At 37.3% G+C, this 18,654-nt stretch overlaps 1 protein-coding gene across 3 annotated transcripts in view; it reads left to right on the forward strand.

The window, feature by feature from the left end:
- LOC138757217 (myosin-IIIa) overlaps positions 1 to 18,654 on the forward strand; it is a 171,964-nt gene that overhangs the window by 113,323 nt on the left and 39,987 nt on the right. For all 3 annotated transcript variants that reach the window (XM_069924200.1, XM_069924198.1, XM_069924199.1), the window contains exons 17-22: positions 695 to 760; positions 7,759 to 7,878; positions 9,912 to 9,997; positions 11,045 to 11,092; positions 14,289 to 14,336; positions 16,349 to 16,440. In XM_069924200.1, coding sequence (XP_069780301.1) covers positions 695 to 760; positions 7,759 to 7,878; positions 9,912 to 9,997; positions 11,045 to 11,092; positions 14,289 to 14,336; positions 16,349 to 16,440 — 460 coding nt within the window. The remainder of the gene's footprint in view (positions 1 to 694; positions 761 to 7,758; positions 7,879 to 9,911; positions 9,998 to 11,044; positions 11,093 to 14,288; positions 14,337 to 16,348; positions 16,441 to 18,654) is intronic.

Genomic DNA, 18,654 nt, shown 5'->3' on the forward strand with positions numbered 1-18,654 from the left:
CAGAAGTATAGGAAGTGAATGTATAAGAAAGCAAAGTTGAAAGTACTGCTCATATGTTGCTTGCATTTGGGCAGGTGGGGCAGAACCATAGAAGATTTTAACCATTGACAAATCAGGTGCATATGGAATTCATAAACTTTGCTCTCAGCTACATTTTATCCGAATTGAATGGTCTGAGTTTTACATTGGATGCAAAAGGGCTCGAGATGAAAGTCTGAAAGGACAGTCAATAATAAGGCAATTGCAAGAGAGTATAGAAGTCGGGCTAATTAGATTGCTCGATTGACAAACTTGATTGACTGAATGGCTTCCATTCTGTATCTTTGTAATTCTATGATTGTTAGAGTAAGTAACAATGATTGGTCTTAGATTTATCTTTGACTCAGTCCTTGACTATCATGAACTAACAACTGTGCTGAATTGACACCAAGAATCTTTCTGAGACTTCCTGCTTCTGGCTCATTCTTCTTATTCCTTGAAGAAGAGCTCAGGCCCAAAACGTCAACAATATTTTTTTTGGATGCTGAAAAGACCAGCTGAGTTCCTCTAGCATTCTTGTGTTTTCACTACAATCACAACATCTGCAAACTTTCATGTTTCACACCAAGAATCTTATTTGCCACTGTATTGAGAAATGTCGTAAAGTTTTGATTTGGACCTGAAGTTTGAATTCTCTGCATCTTCGTTTTATTAGAATGCACAAAGAACAGAAGACAGCTTTAACAGTACCAGGAAACAGTCTGTTGGAGCTCAATTTAGAGTAGGTATCAATGTTTTTTTTCCTATTCATTAGCTGTTTTAATTACCAAATGTAAGATGTATGCAACCGTGTCTGCCTGTCCCGCATCGGACTTGTCAGCCACAAATGAGCCTGCAGCTGACGTGGACATTTACCCCCTCCATAAATCTTCGTCCGCGAAGCCAAGCCAAAGAAGAATTGGCAGTGGAAAACCAATCAACATAATTTCATGCAATCCTGCACAGAAGCTAGGCTAGGTTTGTAGGCTGTGTTTTGTTAACAAGAATCATTCAACAACCAATTTTCAGGTTTTATATTACTGGGCAATTGATACACATTTTGGACTTGCTATTCTAAGATGCATGATTTCCCTTTATGGGTGGAATTGGAGAAGAATGTGGTTAGAGGATACTCTTTAACTTCTCTATTAGGTACTCCCCTTTGCATTATCTAAACAAAATTTTAATCCAATCCTCAGACGTGCATTAAAGATTTGGTTTCGATTTTGTAAATTTTTTGATTTAAATCATTTTGTTCTGTCAAGTTTAAATTCATTCCAAATTATTTTTTAAGGTATCATTTGACCAAGCTCTTGCTCTATGGAAAGATAAAGGAATAATAATCTTTCTTGATATGTTTGAAGGAAACTGTTTAATGCCATTTGATCAATTAGCTGAAAAGTTCCATTTGCCCAAATCTTCATAGTTATTTTCAAATTGGGAGTTTTCTACACTCTTTTCTGCCAAACTTCCCAGTTGCCTTTTCAACTAATTTGATTGGTACATTCAATTAAATCCTTCCCGAAAAGGATTGATACCTGGTATTTATAACAGCTTACTTAATTTACATCCTATATCCAATGATAAAATTAAAGGTGCTTAGGAACTGGAATTTGAGCAGCAACTTTCTGATGGTTTATGGGGAAGAATTTTTCGACTTGTCAATATTTGTTCAATTTTTGCCCGTCACTCTTTGATTCAGTTCCAGGTAGAGCATAGAGCACACATGTCTAAGGACAGATGGGCCAGTATTCTTCTAAATATAACTTCTATTTTGTGATAGGTGTAAATATGAAGAGTCCACTTTGACTTGTATGTTTTGGTCCTGTACAAAGTTAGATCATTTTTGGCAAGGTGTTTTTTGAAACTTTACCTAAAAAATGTTGAACCTAGATTTACAGCCAAACTTGCAGCTATTTTTGGGATCAGGCTTTGCACCTAGTTCAGACCAAAGAATAGTAGCCTTTTCAACATTGATGGCAAGGAGAGCTTTATTACTCAAATGGAAAGATTGCAATCCACCGACTTTACTTCAATGGACATTTGAAACTACCTTTAACTTTGGAAAAAACCTGGTGATCATTTATTCAATATTTTCGTATGACTCAAACTAATAAACAAAACTGAACCACTTCCAGTTTGTTCGTTTGTTTTTTTTTTCTCCAAGTGCATTGTGTTTACTCTGGAAGAATCTCTTTTCTACTTTTTTGAAATTTCTTTCAGAATGGATGACAGATGTTTTTGTATTTTAGCATCTGAGTTTGATTTTTTTGTTTTATCCATTGTTTTTATTTCCTTACTCAATGTAGCTGTCAATGTATAGAAATTTTGAATTAATTTGAAAGTACTTGATTGTTATATTCAAGGACAATATACATTAATTTTTCATGTTTTCTGTATTTTATTTTTTTTCTTTTTGTGGAAAATTAATAAAAAGATTAAAAAAGAAAGAAGCATCATTCTGCAACTCGTTTAAATTGAGTCCAAAAGCAATGGTAGCCTTGACCAAAATCTAATTTGGGTATCAATTAGCATTTGATAAGAAGGAACCTTTAGTGTCTCAAAGTAGCTAGAATCATAGAAAACTTATGAATGGAAGAGGCCATTTGGCTCAACATGTCTCTGCCAATTAAGGAATTCCCCCATTTAATTTGAGACAAGGTCCATAGCTTAACAGTTCCCAACTCTTCAAGTATGTATCCAAGTATTGTTTAAATTTGAAGAGCAAGAAGGGCGACGAGGTTGATGTAGCGGTTAGCGCAACACCTTACAGCGCCAGCGATCAGGACCACGGTTTGAATCCCGCACTGTCTGTAAGGAGTTTGTACATTCTCCTCATGACTGCATGGGTTTCCTCAAGGGATCAAGTACCATCTATAGAGCAAAACCATGGTCAATGTTTCAGATCCAGAGGTTGCGTTAGGACTGAGCAGCACATAAAGGGAAGGGGTGAGGTCGAGGCTGGTGGGTGGAACCAGATTGGAGAGGGTGGGGGGAGATGATGGGCAGGTGGAGTCAGGTGGGAGAGAGGAGGAGGAAATGCTGAAGCAGGGGCTGGTAGGTGAATGGTGGAAGCACAAGGAAAAAAATAGGCAGAAGAAGTGGGGCAAGGAAGAGGAGGGGGAAGGTTTGTGAGAGAGGTTGATAAGTGATGGGTGAAGCATATAATGGAAGGGTGTCAAAGATGGAACAGGGATAGTAAAAGTGAACCAAAAGAAGAGACCCAGATAAAAAGGTATGTAGATGATGGGCAGACAAAACCAGGTAGGGGAGAATGATGAGAGAGACCCTGTGTGGACTGGGGGTAGGGGTAGGGAATATAAGAGTGGGTCACTCTTAATTGGAAAATAATAAATGAGGGGAACTGAGATGAATTGAAACAAAGTTTGTTCCAAGTTTCAGCAAAAATGACAAACATAGAATAACATACCAGTTTTCTTTTCAACACCTATAATTTAAAACAAGTGAATGGAATTCAAGGAATTGTTTGGTATAAGAGATGTTCTCCCAGTCAAAAGAGGATTGTCATGGAAGGGGACTTGTTAGACCTATGAAATAACCCACTCAGAGATGTAGCTGAGTTGGATAGCAGTGGTGCAAATGGAACCAGGAAGCGCAAAACTCAAAAGTGGTGGAAGGATACGAGAAGTGCCATGGGTCCATGCAGGAAAGGACTATACAAGGGGAGAAAGAACAGAGCCAAGCAAAGAAATGTATTTGGGACTGGAACAGACTTGACATGGTACTATTGGGATAATCCTGCTTGCGAATTTTGGAAAGAATGAAAAAAATTACTGGATTTGGTTGTGAGTGCAAGGCTGGAGTCTGAAAAGGGAATATTTTGTGTGGAAATGAGGTCAATACCTATCTGGGAGTTTTTATAGGGAGAGATTCAAAGAGTGTGTGTTCTGTCTCTGCAGTGTTCACCAAGAAACAACAGCACCACACTCATCAGCAAGTTTGGTGCCAATATTGAATTGATAAACTAAGTTATGAGGAGAGCACATCTGCAGAGATGTAGGCAGGTTAAGAGAAAGGGAAAATGGTGTTCAAACATTGGATTTCTTGAATAATTAAGTCTTGTCAATCTGTCTTCTCAAAGTGAAGCCTTCTTCACCCAGTCTTTTATCAAAATATCAATTGCAGCATGTGGTTTGTGAATATTATAGTCAGCCAGAAATTGTGGCATGGTAATTAAGTTTCAAGGAAGTTGCAGTTTAGAGTTGCCTTTTGTTACAAGATCAAACCAGCAACCACAAAGAAGGCATATTACACAGGGGTAAAGATGAACAATTTAAAGTCCAAGTCATATTTCCAACCAGCCCACAGAAAAACTTAAAGACACAAAACACACAAGACTCACAAAACTTCGATCTCAATCGAAGCAAAGATCATAAACAAAATTCAGTTTGTTTGGTAAACTGAAGCCAAAAGATCTTTGTGAGAGAGAGAGAGAGAGAGAGAGCAGAAAATTCAAAGTTGTCTTGTGTTGCTTGCAGAGAGAGGAACAATGGCTTGGTCCGGAACTTTCTGGCTGCCTTCGGAATGTTCGTCCTTTTTGAAATCCCAACATTCTAAACTGTCCTCCAGACTCGTACTCTGGGCCTTCTTCCACCCCACAGCACCATCCATTGGTGGTTTATCGTCCAAGTCTGGAATTTTTAGATCATTTTCTGCACATGCTCAGTCCGATTTCCACTCTCTCAGCAGTCCACCCTCACCTTGGCTCTTAAAGGCAAACTGTCACTTTTTAACATAAAACCACACAACATATAGGCCAATACACAACACATAACTATGTAACACCTTTTTAAACAATAAAGCAACTTGTTGCTTTGGTCCCAGGCACAGTCAGTGGCTCTGAGATCTCTGCTGAAGTAAGGCTCAGATGGAAAACTTAATTCTTGCTCCACTCTGGTTTGTGAATGAAGTTGAATTGAAGACCTTTGATCTCACTTTCTGTTCTGCATCTCTGTTGGCATCCGGTGTCCATTGTTTATTCTCTTTTCTATCCCCTTTTTTCCTGGTCATGCGCTTGGTATCTGGGTTTGTTCTAATAACATATTTATTGGTCAGCACAAAAAAATTGTAAATATTCCACTCGAACTATTGGATTATTTTGAATAATAAATTTTTTTTAATCATAATCGTGGAATTTTCCAGAATCATATTTTGTATACATAGCTCATAAGAGATAGGGGCAGGTCTATCATTCACTGAGTTCTTGCCTGATTATCTGCCTCTGTTTCATTTTCTTGCACGATCCTCTTCTCCCTTGATTCTCTTAAAATCCAGAATTGCATGATTTGATCACTGATACAAGTGATTTTTTTGGGGGGGATGAGGGGGAAAGTCAGCATGAAAAAGAATTGGAAACAGCCAAAATCAGTTGAACAGTTTAAAAATGAAACATGTTAGGGTCAACCAGGCATTTTTGTGAGCAACTGAATAAAATGTCTTCTTTACATGTGAATGATAGGATTAATTTCAAACAAATGTGCATCAAGTTACAAGACCTTGTTCTGCTCAGGCACCATCTGTGCAGCAATGCACAAGCTCACTACACACCAAGCAAGTTAGTGGACTAATATGAGACATATTCTATGGCTAACTGGTAGTGGAAGAGTCAACTTTAAATTTGTTGATTTATTTCATGTCACTTGTAAGTATGTTTACTTTGTCAAACGTAACAGCACTTGCCAATGGATTGATCCTGGGAAATCTCATTGCAGTTAGGATCATGCTTCAGCTCTGTCAACTAGAAAATCCCCTTCTGTAGAACCATGAAGTTATACAACAGGTCTTTGGCCCAAGTGATCCATCGCAATCAGATTGTCCATCCAAGCTCATCCCATTTGCCTGAATTTGGCCTAGATCCCTCGCAGGTTTCCTATCCAAGTACCAGTACCTGTCTAAATGTCTTTAAGGGATGTAATAGTACCCACCTCCCACATCTTCCTTTGACAGCTCATTCTAGATACCCACCATACTTTTTGTGAAGAGTTGCCTCTTGGGTCCTTTTTAAATTTTTCTCTTGTGTTAAACCTGTGGCTCTTTCTTTTGGACTTGCCAATGCTTGGAAAATTACTGGCCATTCACCTTATCTATACCTTTCATGAATTTGTATGCTTCCATCCGGTCACCCATCAGCCTCCTATGGTCCAGAGAAAAAAGTTCCATGCTATTCAGCCTCTCTCTGTAATTCAAGCTCACTAGTCCCAGTGGCATCCTCGTGAGTCTTTTCTGCACCCTATCCAGCTTAATGGCATTCACCTGTAGAGGGGTGACCAGAATTGCCCTCAATACTCCAATAAATTTAACTTGTGCTGCTTAAACCAACCCCCCCCCACCATCTTCTTCCCCCATTGCCTTACCTCCAAGTCTGTCTCTCTCTTCCCTTTTCCCTCTCTTTTCAGAGCCAAAATCAATTCTTAACTCTCCTCTCATTATATGCAATTAATGCCTTTTGTCTATTGGTCTGTATTCCCCTCTCCCCATTCTTCGTTCTTTCTCTCCCCAGTATTTTATTCAAACACCTGTCTACCGAGACCAGCTGAATTCCTCCAGCATTTCTGTTTTTACTACAATCACCACATCCACACACTTTCATGTTTCACTACTTAAATTTCCTTTCCTGTTAATTATGTTTTTATGCTGTCTGTTTAATTGTCTTGCAGTGGGTATTTTGTAAGTTTAAACCCAGTGTTTTCCCGATGAGACAGAGTATATAGATATGTTTTTGCAAGATAAATTGGGAAAGGTTTGTTAGTTGTAGGCCACATAAAAACACTTTAAAACAGATCTTATTTTAAATACTGGAGCTCTGCTAATGCTAGACATATCGGCCCCACATCCTTTGCAAGAGCTTTGGAGAGTGCCCAAGAGACTTCACTAATGGATTGTTGTTTTCAAAAAAAGCAACAGATGAAAGATCTTGTCAGAGCTGCAGATTGCCTGGAGCTGTTCTAAGAGGGTCATGTGGTTTGGCAAGCAGAGAACGTCAAACAGGCTTTTTGTCTCACAGAGAGAGAAAGAGAGCGAGAGACACACACACAGAGATCACTTCTACAGTGTGGCAGCCAGCACCAGCAGCTGGGACTGGAACTGGATAAGCTAGAAACCCCATTTGGAAGACTGGTTGTAAGTGCTTGATTCTGCCTGGTCAAAGCCCTTGTGGTTCATGCAAGAGGAGAGGACTGGCTGTCTAATGTGTCACATGGAATAAGTGAAACAAGAAGGAACTCTGTGGTGACCTGAAAGAAATAGGTCATCATCTGGAGAACCCTGAAGGGGGCAAGTTTCTTCAGCAAGACACTGGAGTAGCTGATTAAAAAGGAATCAGTTGTGGGTGTCCTAGAACAACAAATCTCTCTCTGAAAACTGACAAGAACCTTCCTGAGTGGTAACCATTTACCTTTCAAGCACCAAAGCCTGGTGAACTTTATAAATGTTAAATTCTGTGCACAGTATAAGAATTGCCTGCAACCAGTGAATTTGGAGGAATGAGAAGTGAGAACTTGTGCACTTAGAATTAGAAGGGGGTTAAGTAAAGTTAGTTAAGTCAATAGTGTTAAGTTAAAGTGTGATTCTGTTTTCATGTTTAAAGATAATTAAAAGCAATTTTTAAGTAACCATTTGTCTTGGTGAATATCTATTGCTGCTGGGTTTATGGGTCCTCTGGGCTCATAACACTGAAATGTAACACTGTCATGAACACTCTCTTCAATTTTTATTTTCAAGCATTCTTTGGCCGTGCTGATGGAGAAGATGTTTTCAGCAAATCCACATTTCATTCGATGTGTGAAACCAAATAACAATAAACTGTCTGATCAGCTGGACAGCAAAGTTTTCATGGATCAGGTGAGTCTTCCAGTTTTGCATTCATTTTAGTAAATTGCAAATTAAGATTAGGTTAGATTATGAAGGTAAACCCAAAATGATTGAGTGAAACATGAAATTCTGCATACTTTCCACCAGTTTTAAGATGTGCTGGTGTTGCAGAGGGTGCAGAGAGGTTAGTGAGAATGATCCCAGAGATGAGTGAGTTAACTTAATAGCTCTGATCTTGTATACACTGGAGTTTCAAAGGATATGGGAGGGAATCTCACTGAAACCTGCAGAATATTGAAAGGCCTGGATAGAGTGGATTTCTTACTGGATACATCCTCTCCAAGGGTCGGGGCACAGCCTCAGAAGAAAAGGATATCACTTTAGAACTGAGATAGAGAGGAATTTCTTGAGCCAGGGAGTGGCCACAGATGACTGAGGAGGCCAAGTCATTGAGTAAATTTACACCAATGGTTCATGTATTATTGATTAGTAAGGGTGTCAAAGGTTATGGGAGTGTGGGCAGGAAAATGTGTTTGAGAGGAAAAATTAAAAGTAGCCATTCAGTCTATCTCTGCCTACCTGCAGTTATACTGCAGCTTGATCATTTCTCTAAGTCTTCAATCTTCTCTTATTATTTTTAATCATTTGATGTTGGGTCATTTGATTTTCTAGTCAGTGTAGACTTCCAGAACTTGACAGTAGGCTCATGGTGTTGTCAAAAGTAAATGGTTAGCCACAATCTTGTTGGAACTGGTCCTTGATGGCACATCTGTGATGTGAATGTTTCTTGCCACTTATCAGCTCATTTCTTAACATTGCCTAGGCCATGATGTGTGCAGATATGGACTGATACATTTGATGAAGAAAAGCAAAAGAAATTGTGTATCCCCAATTCTTACATCTTGGGCCTCAGACTTCACCTGAGGAACTGCTGCAATGATAACCTAGGATGGGCTTAAAAATCTCAATGTATCATGACCAGGTTATAGACTCAAATTTGTTCACAAAGTGGGGCAGAGGGATCTGAATTATTTTGTGCATCAACTTTTACCAATAATAAAATGTGGAATTAGAAATGTAAAGAAAAATCTTATTCTTCATTTGCAGTAGTAAAGCAGCTATGTAGCTTTCCGTCCAAATCTCAGCCTTCACTCTCTTTATAAAATGAATACAATAAACCCCTGTTATCAAGCAATCGGCAAAAAAAAATCAAGGAAATATTTTTATTTAAGTAAGAATAAATTTTAAAATTGAGTGAAAACTTAAAATTGTAAATGTTCTCTGAAGTAATACGTAAACTTTTGATGAAGATGGGAGCAAATATTCAGCCAGTGGAGTGACTTAGTTATGCTTTGCTTGTAGCAGCTGTTGAATAAAGTTTTGTTTGAATAAAATGGCATTGCCCCAGATGAAGGGCTGGTTGATGCCACTCGCCATTGGGATGATTCTCTTAAAGTGTCTCCTTATCCCTGCTTAGTAAGAGACTATCTTTATTAGTATATTATATATATTAGTAAGTTTTTATCTGTAAACTTGAGAGGATTACTTATCTATAAAGTTATTGTTCGTCTTTTGGGTGGATCCGTGGGTGGGGAGGAACCTGCAGATGTAGCAACAGTTAAATGTTTTCAAAGAAAGTGACTGAAAATACAGTAAAATTCCTTTAGATTTATATATTCAAGCAAGTAAAGCTTGTTCAGTGTAAATATAGTATTTTTTGTCTTTTAAGCTGTTTATTTTTAATGCAGGTCTATTATTTAGGCATTGCAAGAGTGAGTCTCAAGCAACTGGAAAACTTGCTTATCTGGTATTTACTGATCCCCGTAGGTCCCAGATAACAGGGATTTTACTGTATTTTGGAATGATCAATTGGAGGAAATTCTGGAGAAAATTCTGTATTCACTGTTGATTCTTGCAGAAGACTTGGATGCCATCTTCACACTGATGGATAGAAAAAAAAGTGAACTATTAAGATGAGGCCACCCTTGTGACTTTATTGTAATGTTTATACTGTCCAGTGATTTTTGTATCTCACACACATCATTGATTCCAACTTATTTCAGCTGCGATATAATGGATTATTGGAAACTACTCGAATTCGCAAAGATGGATATTCTTGGAGACCATTCTTCGAGGAATTTGTAAAAAGGTAGAATTTTTGCAATCAATTTTACTAAATATTGTGTGCAAAAATGAGAGAAATAAATGGTGCTGAATTTGAAAGAAATTATTGAAGGCATAATCAAAAAAAGGTTTACAGGCAAGAAGTCAAGAAGAGGTTGACAGCATTTGTAGGATCAGTGCAGTTAATATTGCAGCCAAGGAGATCCTCAAGAGGATAAAGTTGTGGACTGAAGGATGAGAGAGGATTCAAATATTGTTCAGGCTATGGAGGCTCTGTAGGTGAGAATATGATTTCAATCTGATGATGTGTTAATTGAAGGTTGCTACAACAAGTAAAATGAAGGCAAATAAAAACAGATAAAGAAGAATTGCATATTATTAATACAATTAAAGTCCAAAAATTTGGATGCCAGAAATCCAGACCACCCAGAATCCAGTCTTCTCAAAATCCCTCAAACTTTTTAAATTTACCGGGAGCCACGGATGCAGAGAAGTCAGAGATCAGAGATGGAGAGGGTGAGCAAATTTAAATTCTTGGGATTCACTATCTCAGAGGATCTTTCCTGGATGCAACACACTAATTGCATTTTCATTACTCTAACAATGTTCTCCGACAATAAATCTGAAGTTGCGGAAATGAACAAATAAATATCTATTTGTTTTTTTGTACGTAGATTATTAACGACATTTTTCTTCACATAAAATACAATCACCATTTACCTGTTCATCTCTTTATTTTCCTTAAATTTGAATTTTAAAAATGCTGCCAAAGAATCTAGAAATTACAAAATTCCGGATCAACCCAATCCCTGAACAGTTTGGATTTTAGAACTTTTATTGTATTCCGTTTACTGAATTTTGGATGTCAGAACGATGTGAAAGCAATGCAGTGAATTGAACTCAAAACTTTTCTTCTATTTCCATTACTGATTAAAGGAAATTTTCTGATTAGAATTTTTATAATTTTATTTGTAATATTACAGTTCAAAAAATATATATATAAAGGAGCATGCAGATGAGGTTCAAGAACTTTGATGTATGGACCCTGCTGATTGGTTTATTTTATTCACAGATACGGAATATTGCTTATTACCCCAAATGTACCACTTACCAAGGAAAGGTAAAACAAAACTAAATTATAATCAAAAGGAATGGCAAGTATATGGAATGTCTTAGAGAGATGTGGAAGCAGAGTGGCTGGCACCATTCAAGGAGGGTTTACATGAGCACTTGAATCACCTAGATATAGAAGGCTATATGGGATTAATGAGGACGTGGGGACTGTGCAGTTTGCTTTCATGCTGTGTGGCTCTTACCAGGGGTCAGGGCAAGTGAGAGCTCAGAAGGTGATGGAGTAGTGCAAGGTTTCTTGCTATTTGGGTTGAAGAGATGTGTGGTGATTTGGTTAAGTTTCTCACATGCCTGCAGGTATCCCAGAGCAGCATTGTATGTTTATGAGCGTGTTGTCCAATCCCTGATGTGGAAATCAGTTGCAGTTGTAAAGGTCACATTAAATTTCCTAATTGTGATTTGACATGAAAACCACCACAAATTTGATTTACTCCTGGCTAAGTCGGTTTTAATGGGATAGTCCTGACTTAACCAACACCATGGTCAAATTTCTTCACATTCTCTGTTTTGAGTGAGTGAGAGTTCATGTAAGTGTCTGCAAGCATGCACAAGCATTTGTATGCAAGTGTTTGTGCAGCACTCTATGTATCATGTTAACAAATGCAAAAAAAGTTGATGCAGCTGAGCATTTGTGAACCATACTACTGCTGAACAATGTTATCTCTCTGCCAGATATATTTTCTTTTTCTAATTTGCTTTTGAAATACCTTTTTTTTTCTTGTAATAACTAACTGTGTAACAGCCCGCAAACAGAGTTGGGACCCGGCTCTCAAAATGGCTGGCAAACGCAGCAATAGCGAGGGCCCCGCAGGGACCAATGGCCTTCGCCCCATGTGACCTTCCACGCAGTGAGAATGCCGGCCAGTCGGAGGCCTGCGCTGTAATAATGTCACTCCTGTCATCAGAGGCAGGGAGTGAATATAAACAGAGCTGGCAGTGCAATAAATCAGTCTTCGACCTCAACTCGACTGTATGTGTGTCGTTCTTACACCATTCTTCATGTAGCGCATACGTTACAACTGAACATGTACTTATGTCCATCCTTTATATTAACTATCTCTTTCTCTACTGGGATTACTTAATGTACAGTACTGTACTTAGTATATCTTACATGTTTAGCTGCAGCAAGCAAGATTTTGGAGCATATGTACATTGCACTTGTGCAACAAACTTATGATAATTACATATCAAATCAGTTCTTTACGCAACCTGATGCCGTTAACGATGATAGTACCATTGTCTTGAGTCATTTAAGGCTGAAGGATAAATTGTGCCGGATGAATTCTCCTAGCTCTTTTCCCATCCTATTGCTCCCATTTCAACAAAGTTTCTGAGGCCCCACTAAAGATGAGTCAAATGAATCATTCAGAATCAGCTTGCAGCCTGTCTATTCTTGATTTTAAATAAAGATTCTACTTGCAGGAAATATTTATTTAAAATGTTCTAATTTTAAGAATTTCCTACAGCTGCCTTTTGATAAAGATAAGAGAAACTGAAGTATATGTACAGAATCCAAGCAGATAAGAGTTGCCTGATATCAGTAAAATGATCAAATCAGTTAACTGACACAGCGCTCCTCCACAGAGTTCCAACACTCAGCCCATACAAGCTTTAAATGGCCTGATAATGGTTTATTTTAAAATACTGTGACCACAGGGTCTAGACCCAAGAAGGCAGCTATTCAGCAGAAGCCTCGAGGGGTTGCAAACTCAAGGGAAGCAGAGGACTGGCGCAGGGCATCAGGAAATAGGGAGAACACATCCCCCAACCCCATTTAAGAGAGAGAAGCAGAGGAGGCTACACTATGGGATGGTGACCAAGGAGGAGGACCAGTGAGGGGCTCTGCAGCTGAAGAAAACGCAGGCTGGTGGTGACTCAAGGCGAGGAACACATGCAGGTTGTGAGCTACTGGCGACTGAGGTCAAAAGACTCACATTACGCTGAGGACTGCTGGAGACTAGCTAAAGGGGTACAGGATATGAGAAGGTGCCGAGGACGCTGAAGGCTTCCTGATCATGTCGGAGGTTTGGATCTGGAGTTCCAGTTGCTGATGGTTTGGACTGAAGTCTGTGTGGGTGCATGGACACTCAGTGACTCTGGAGGGGAGTCTCACTTTCTCTGACTGTAGGGGGCGCCAGGCAATTTCTGCTGATGGCAAATCTTTGGCTTATGGCCGGCCAAAGTCCTTGTAATATCACACCTGTTTTCATTTCATGACAATAAAGAAATCATGAAAATGACTGAAGAAGCTATAGTTATTTAAGAAATGAATAACATTATATTGACTCCTACAAGAAAATCAGTGTATAATATCTTTGCTCTTCCTCCTCCAAGCAATAGTGTGATCGCATGTACAAACATACCAAAGATGTAAATTAGAAAAGTAAAATGCCAACATGATACAATTTCCAATTATTAATCATTGCAGGATTTAATGTGATCGAGACTGAAACCCAATTGAGTTAGCAAGTTGCCAGTTCATCTCTGAGAAGTGAGCACACACTTTAAGTTCTCCCCCCTCCCTTCCCCCTCTATTCTGAGCCAACTCTCCTCCCTTCGATCGCTGTCGTCCCCTCCCTCTCTCCACCTATCAGCTCCAGCCTTTGCGACCACACCTCCCCGTGCATCTTGTTGGGATGCCTGCTGACATTTTTCCATACCTTGATGAAGGCCTCCAGCCCAAAATGTTGGTTACATATTTACTGCTTGACCTGCTGAGTTTCTCCAGCCTTGTGTTTTTACCACACACTTTAAGTTGTTGTTCAAAAGAAGTAGTGCTTTAATTAATCTACTCTCCTCTCCTCCAAGTGTAATAAGTAATGAGTAATTAAACACGGAATTTTACTCTAGAATGGCAAGATTTCCTGCTATCTTCTTTATTTAAACAGATTACTGGTTACATTCAATGTTGGTAGGAACTTCTCTTTCAGACACCTCTCATCTTTAGTTTCATAAAACTGTTTAATTCAATGTAAATAAAGTTTTAAAAAACTGCAGGTGTCATTTTGAAATGGAAATGAAGGATGATGGAACCTTAAACATAAACTTTGTTTTCTTTCCACAGTTGCTGTCTGATTGACAAGTATTTTCTGGTTTTGTTTGTTTATATAATCTTTAGAAACTTATCCTTGTGTACAATGTGTTTATTCTTAATGGCATAATTAAGTTTTCTCTTTAACTCACAGTTGCCTTGCTATTCTTCAAACTACAGGCCTGAATGACTGGAAGTCTGGGTAAGTTGCAATTCAAAGGCAACTTTACTGAGTGTATTGAAAGCACAGGCTAAACATTTGCATAATTTGCATTCTATATTATTAGTTCTTTATCACATGGATACCAAGTGCTTTACCTGCTTCAGATTTCAGTTAAATTGAAAATGTCCTAATCCACAAAAATAAATTATAGCTCAATTATGATCTAAAAGTTACTGGCATTTGATCTTTAATCTACCTTGTTTATTGTTTAATCCAAAGAATACCCCTGTGTTGTATCAGATACTTTATCACCAGCTGTGGAATTTCCTGTTGTACAGGTTTCTGGTGTTCAGAGTTCTTGTGTTTTGTTCCATCCGTTTCCTGGGTTTTTTTTTAGTTTTCATTTAGAATCCATTCCTGACTCTGTCATTTCTTTGACATCTTCCAGGTGCAATTATTTCAGTGCCTTTTATCAGTATTCTATCCTTCACTCTCCATTGAGGTGGCCTCCATTAAACTCTACTTGCTCATGTTCATTGTCTCCAAACTTTTAAACTAGTACTTGGTAATATTTTTTTATTTCCAACTTCATATTCTGACATATTAATAAATAAGGAAGCATTGAGCTAAATGTTTTGAGGCAAGGAAGTAGTGAGGGGGAGAGGAAGGAGTGGGTGTAATGGTTAGAGGTTGGAGAATGTGAACATACAAGAATTATTGAAATGTTCTTTCATCTAATTAGAAAGCCTGCCTACTTGAGAGAGTGTCTTACCTGTCAATCAGAAATCTGCAGAACAAGACCATGTCTGTGCTAGGCTGAGATCATGCAGGGCTTCTGATGAGATAATGAAGCCTTTTGTTCTGAACTTGGTCAGATCACATGATGAGGATTGAATGGTATCGAATGGGAAGTCCAAATATGTTGGGGTTGCAGAATGCTAGAAGAGTTGACACAGGGTAGCCCTTGGTCTTATTGTAGGGATAATCGCAACAGACAAATTGCAGTTTGAATGTAGGGTTTACTGGGTAATAGTTTGCACTTTGAGGATTTCTCCTGACTCCTCCAATTCTGGTGTTAAAAATCTCATTCTTCTTATTGAACTGATATTAATGAAGTTTTTTAAATAAACTATATATCACTTTTTTTGAAAAAATTATGTATCATTTGCATCAATACAAAATATAAATTCAATAATAGAGTAATTATAATAAATCATACAAAATGATATTTTAAAAAGTATTTTTCTCCCCAACCCCCTCCCAAAATATTTAGTTCTAAATATATAATATTATTAACATATATAATATTCATTAACTTTTTTATAATTTCTAATTGAGAGGGGTGGGTAAGGTGGAAGATGTGGATGGAATTTTATTCATAAAATCCATATGATTCCCAAATTTTATAAAAGTTTTCAATTTGATTCTTTAAACTATATATAATTTTTTCTAAAGGTATACAATTTTGCATTTCAATATGCCATCTGACTAATTGTACCACACTCTCAGTTTTCCATGTTACCGCTATACATTTCTTTGCAGTCGCTATTGCTACATTTTTTTAAAGTCTTGATATTTATCCAATTTCATTTTTATATCTTTTTCATATATATTCCCAAGTAAAAATATTCTTGGATCTTTTTGTACCTTTATCTTCATAATTTGTCTTAACAATACACTCAAATCATTCTACTTTCTCACAGGGCCATACTGAATGTTTAAAAAAAAGTCCCTATTTCTTTGGTACATCGAAAACACTTATCCAAATAATTAGAATTGAGTCCATTCAATTTATGTGGAGTATAATATAAATGATGAAGAAAATTATATTGAACCTTTTGATATCTAGCATTAACTGTATTTGTAACACTCTCTTGACACAATTTTGACCATATTTCCTGCTGAATTTATATATTTAAATCTTTCTCCCATCATAATTTTGATTTATATATCATTCTTGTAAGACGATTCTGATTATGTGAACAAATTGTCTGTTTGTGAACCTAGTTAGTGTTGTATGAGGTTTAAGGATTCTTTTCCATTTTGTGCAGAAAATCGCGCCTGTTCTTTAAATACTGGCATCAGGATCAACTAGCAAAGTGCATTGAAAAACTTGAAAAAGCTGCATTAATTATCCAGAAATGTAAGAAAAGGATCCCAGTTTCAATCTTAAAAATTTGCTATTCTTGTTGGGGGTGAATTTACTTTTATTGAAATTTTTAATAATAGTATAATCTGATCAAAGAAACGACTAATGAATAGCAAACCTAATGTTATTAGAACAGTTAAGAGTATGTGGTCCAGTTGTCTTAAGGAAATTCATTTTAAAACCCACTATCATATATCTTTTCAAGTCTCTTCTGTGAATTGATCATTTTTTGCTATCTTAGTCCCTTTACCAGAAATGCAGCCCAGAGTTAAGCCTTAAAATTAGATTCTCAATTTGCTTTCCTTTATATTCAATATTTCAGTTCAGATTTTGGAATAAATCTTTAAGTGCTTTGACCTGTTTGCACCTGGAAAACAAGCACAGACCCATAAATTTGAAATCTATGTTATCTAATTTTTCTTCTTGGTGCCAAATTCAAAAGCTGAATTCCTCTGGAAACCATTTGTGAGTTGACAAATAACAGACAACTTGCTCCAGAAACAGTAAGTAATAACCATTCCAGACTCTCTTTCAACTTGACATTATCATCAGTAAGTGAAAACTCATGGGGTTGGTAGGCCAATTGGATGTAATCAGGCAGCTTGGGATTCACAAGATTAATTTAAAAAAAAATAAAGTTGCTAACAACGACGCCTAAGTGACCATTGAACAGAAATTTTAATCAGTCTACCTGTAGTGATATCAAGGATACAAGAGCAGGGTAGAGTCTAGATGACAAGTGGTTCACTCCCTGATCCCTCAAAGCCTTGCTACCTGTGAGGTAGAAGTGTGATAGAATGCTAGCTGTTCAGATGGGAGCAGCTGCAGGGACATGCTAGATGTGTGTCAGCTTGATCAGAGCAAATTTTCTACAAACAATGAGAAGCTGCATGGTAGACATCATCCATGGAGGGAAATGGCCAGCCAGAGTCAGAATCATTTCCTGACAATTTGCTAACAATGAAGTAGGAGCATAAACAAGCTCCCTGAAAATCTTCCTAAGCATCTTCAAAGAAAATTGTACAGTAGGGACAAAAGACTCTTAGATAGGCACATGAATGTAAACAAAATAAAGGATTATGAGTGTGAAATAGGAAGGGATTAGATTGTGGCTGATTAGGTTCATATACAGTAGGTGGAACAGTTAGTGCAATGTTTTTATTCTTTTGATGTTTACATTATGCAAAATTGAACAGTACAGTTATATATTGTAATGTACAATTCAAAAAATTTTAAAAAATACCCTTATAATTCAACCACTGCTACTAAGCAAGGTTAAAAGCTAACAACGCAGCAATCAAGTGACAACAACCTGGAGATGGACAGCACAGCACCAAAATGTCAGAACAACCCTAATTATTTAGGTTATGATGCAAGTCCATAAATCATCTTCTTGAAATAATCTGAATAGAGCAATTAAAGGGCAAAGTTCTAATTTGAATTTGAGAATCACCGATAATGTTTGAAAGATATCTTTCAAAATTTTTTATAAACTAGTGCAAGTCCAAAACATATGAACCAATTCACCAATTTTACATTTGTCACCTGGAGGATTTAAATCTAAATAAAAATGAGACAATTTAGCTTTAGACCTATGTGCTCTATGGGCCACTTTAAATTGCAACAGTGTCGTGCACAAGAAGAGGTCGTATTAATCAGATTGCAAATAGAATCCCACCTCATCTGAGAATGAAAGATTCAAATCCTGTTCCCAATTGTTCTTGATTTTAACGAATGAGGCCTTCCTTAAATCAAGCAAATTGTTATAAATAAGAGATATTAAGTAAGAGATATGAGAAAGTTGTAAATCAAAAACTATAGTAAGAATCTTTGCCATGGGAATTTGAGGAAAGTCAGGGATCTGGGTGGAACAAAATATTTAAAAAAATGATGTTTGGTAAATTAAATTTTACCACTAATTGCTCAGAGGAAGCAAAATTGTTTCAAATAAAAAAAAGTCTTTAAAACATTTAATATCCAATCTATGCCAGTTATTAAAGACAATATCTTGCAAAGAATGGCTGGCAAGAGAAAAACTCTGAAATCTAATAAAACCTTCTAAATTGTGCCATATTCTCAAACTATGTCTAATTATCAGATGATCAGTTAATTTATATAAAGAAGAGGATAAAAAAAAGACCCTAAAATTGCCAAGATAGAAGTACTTTTAGTAAAATTCACTTCCAATTCTACCCATGGAGGGCAGTC

The sequence above is a fragment of the Narcine bancroftii genome, chromosome 3, assembly GCF_036971445.1.
Source record: "Narcine bancroftii isolate sNarBan1 chromosome 3, sNarBan1.hap1, whole genome shotgun sequence".
NCBI classification, from domain to species: domain Eukaryota; kingdom Metazoa; phylum Chordata; class Chondrichthyes; order Torpediniformes; family Narcinidae; genus Narcine; species Narcine bancroftii.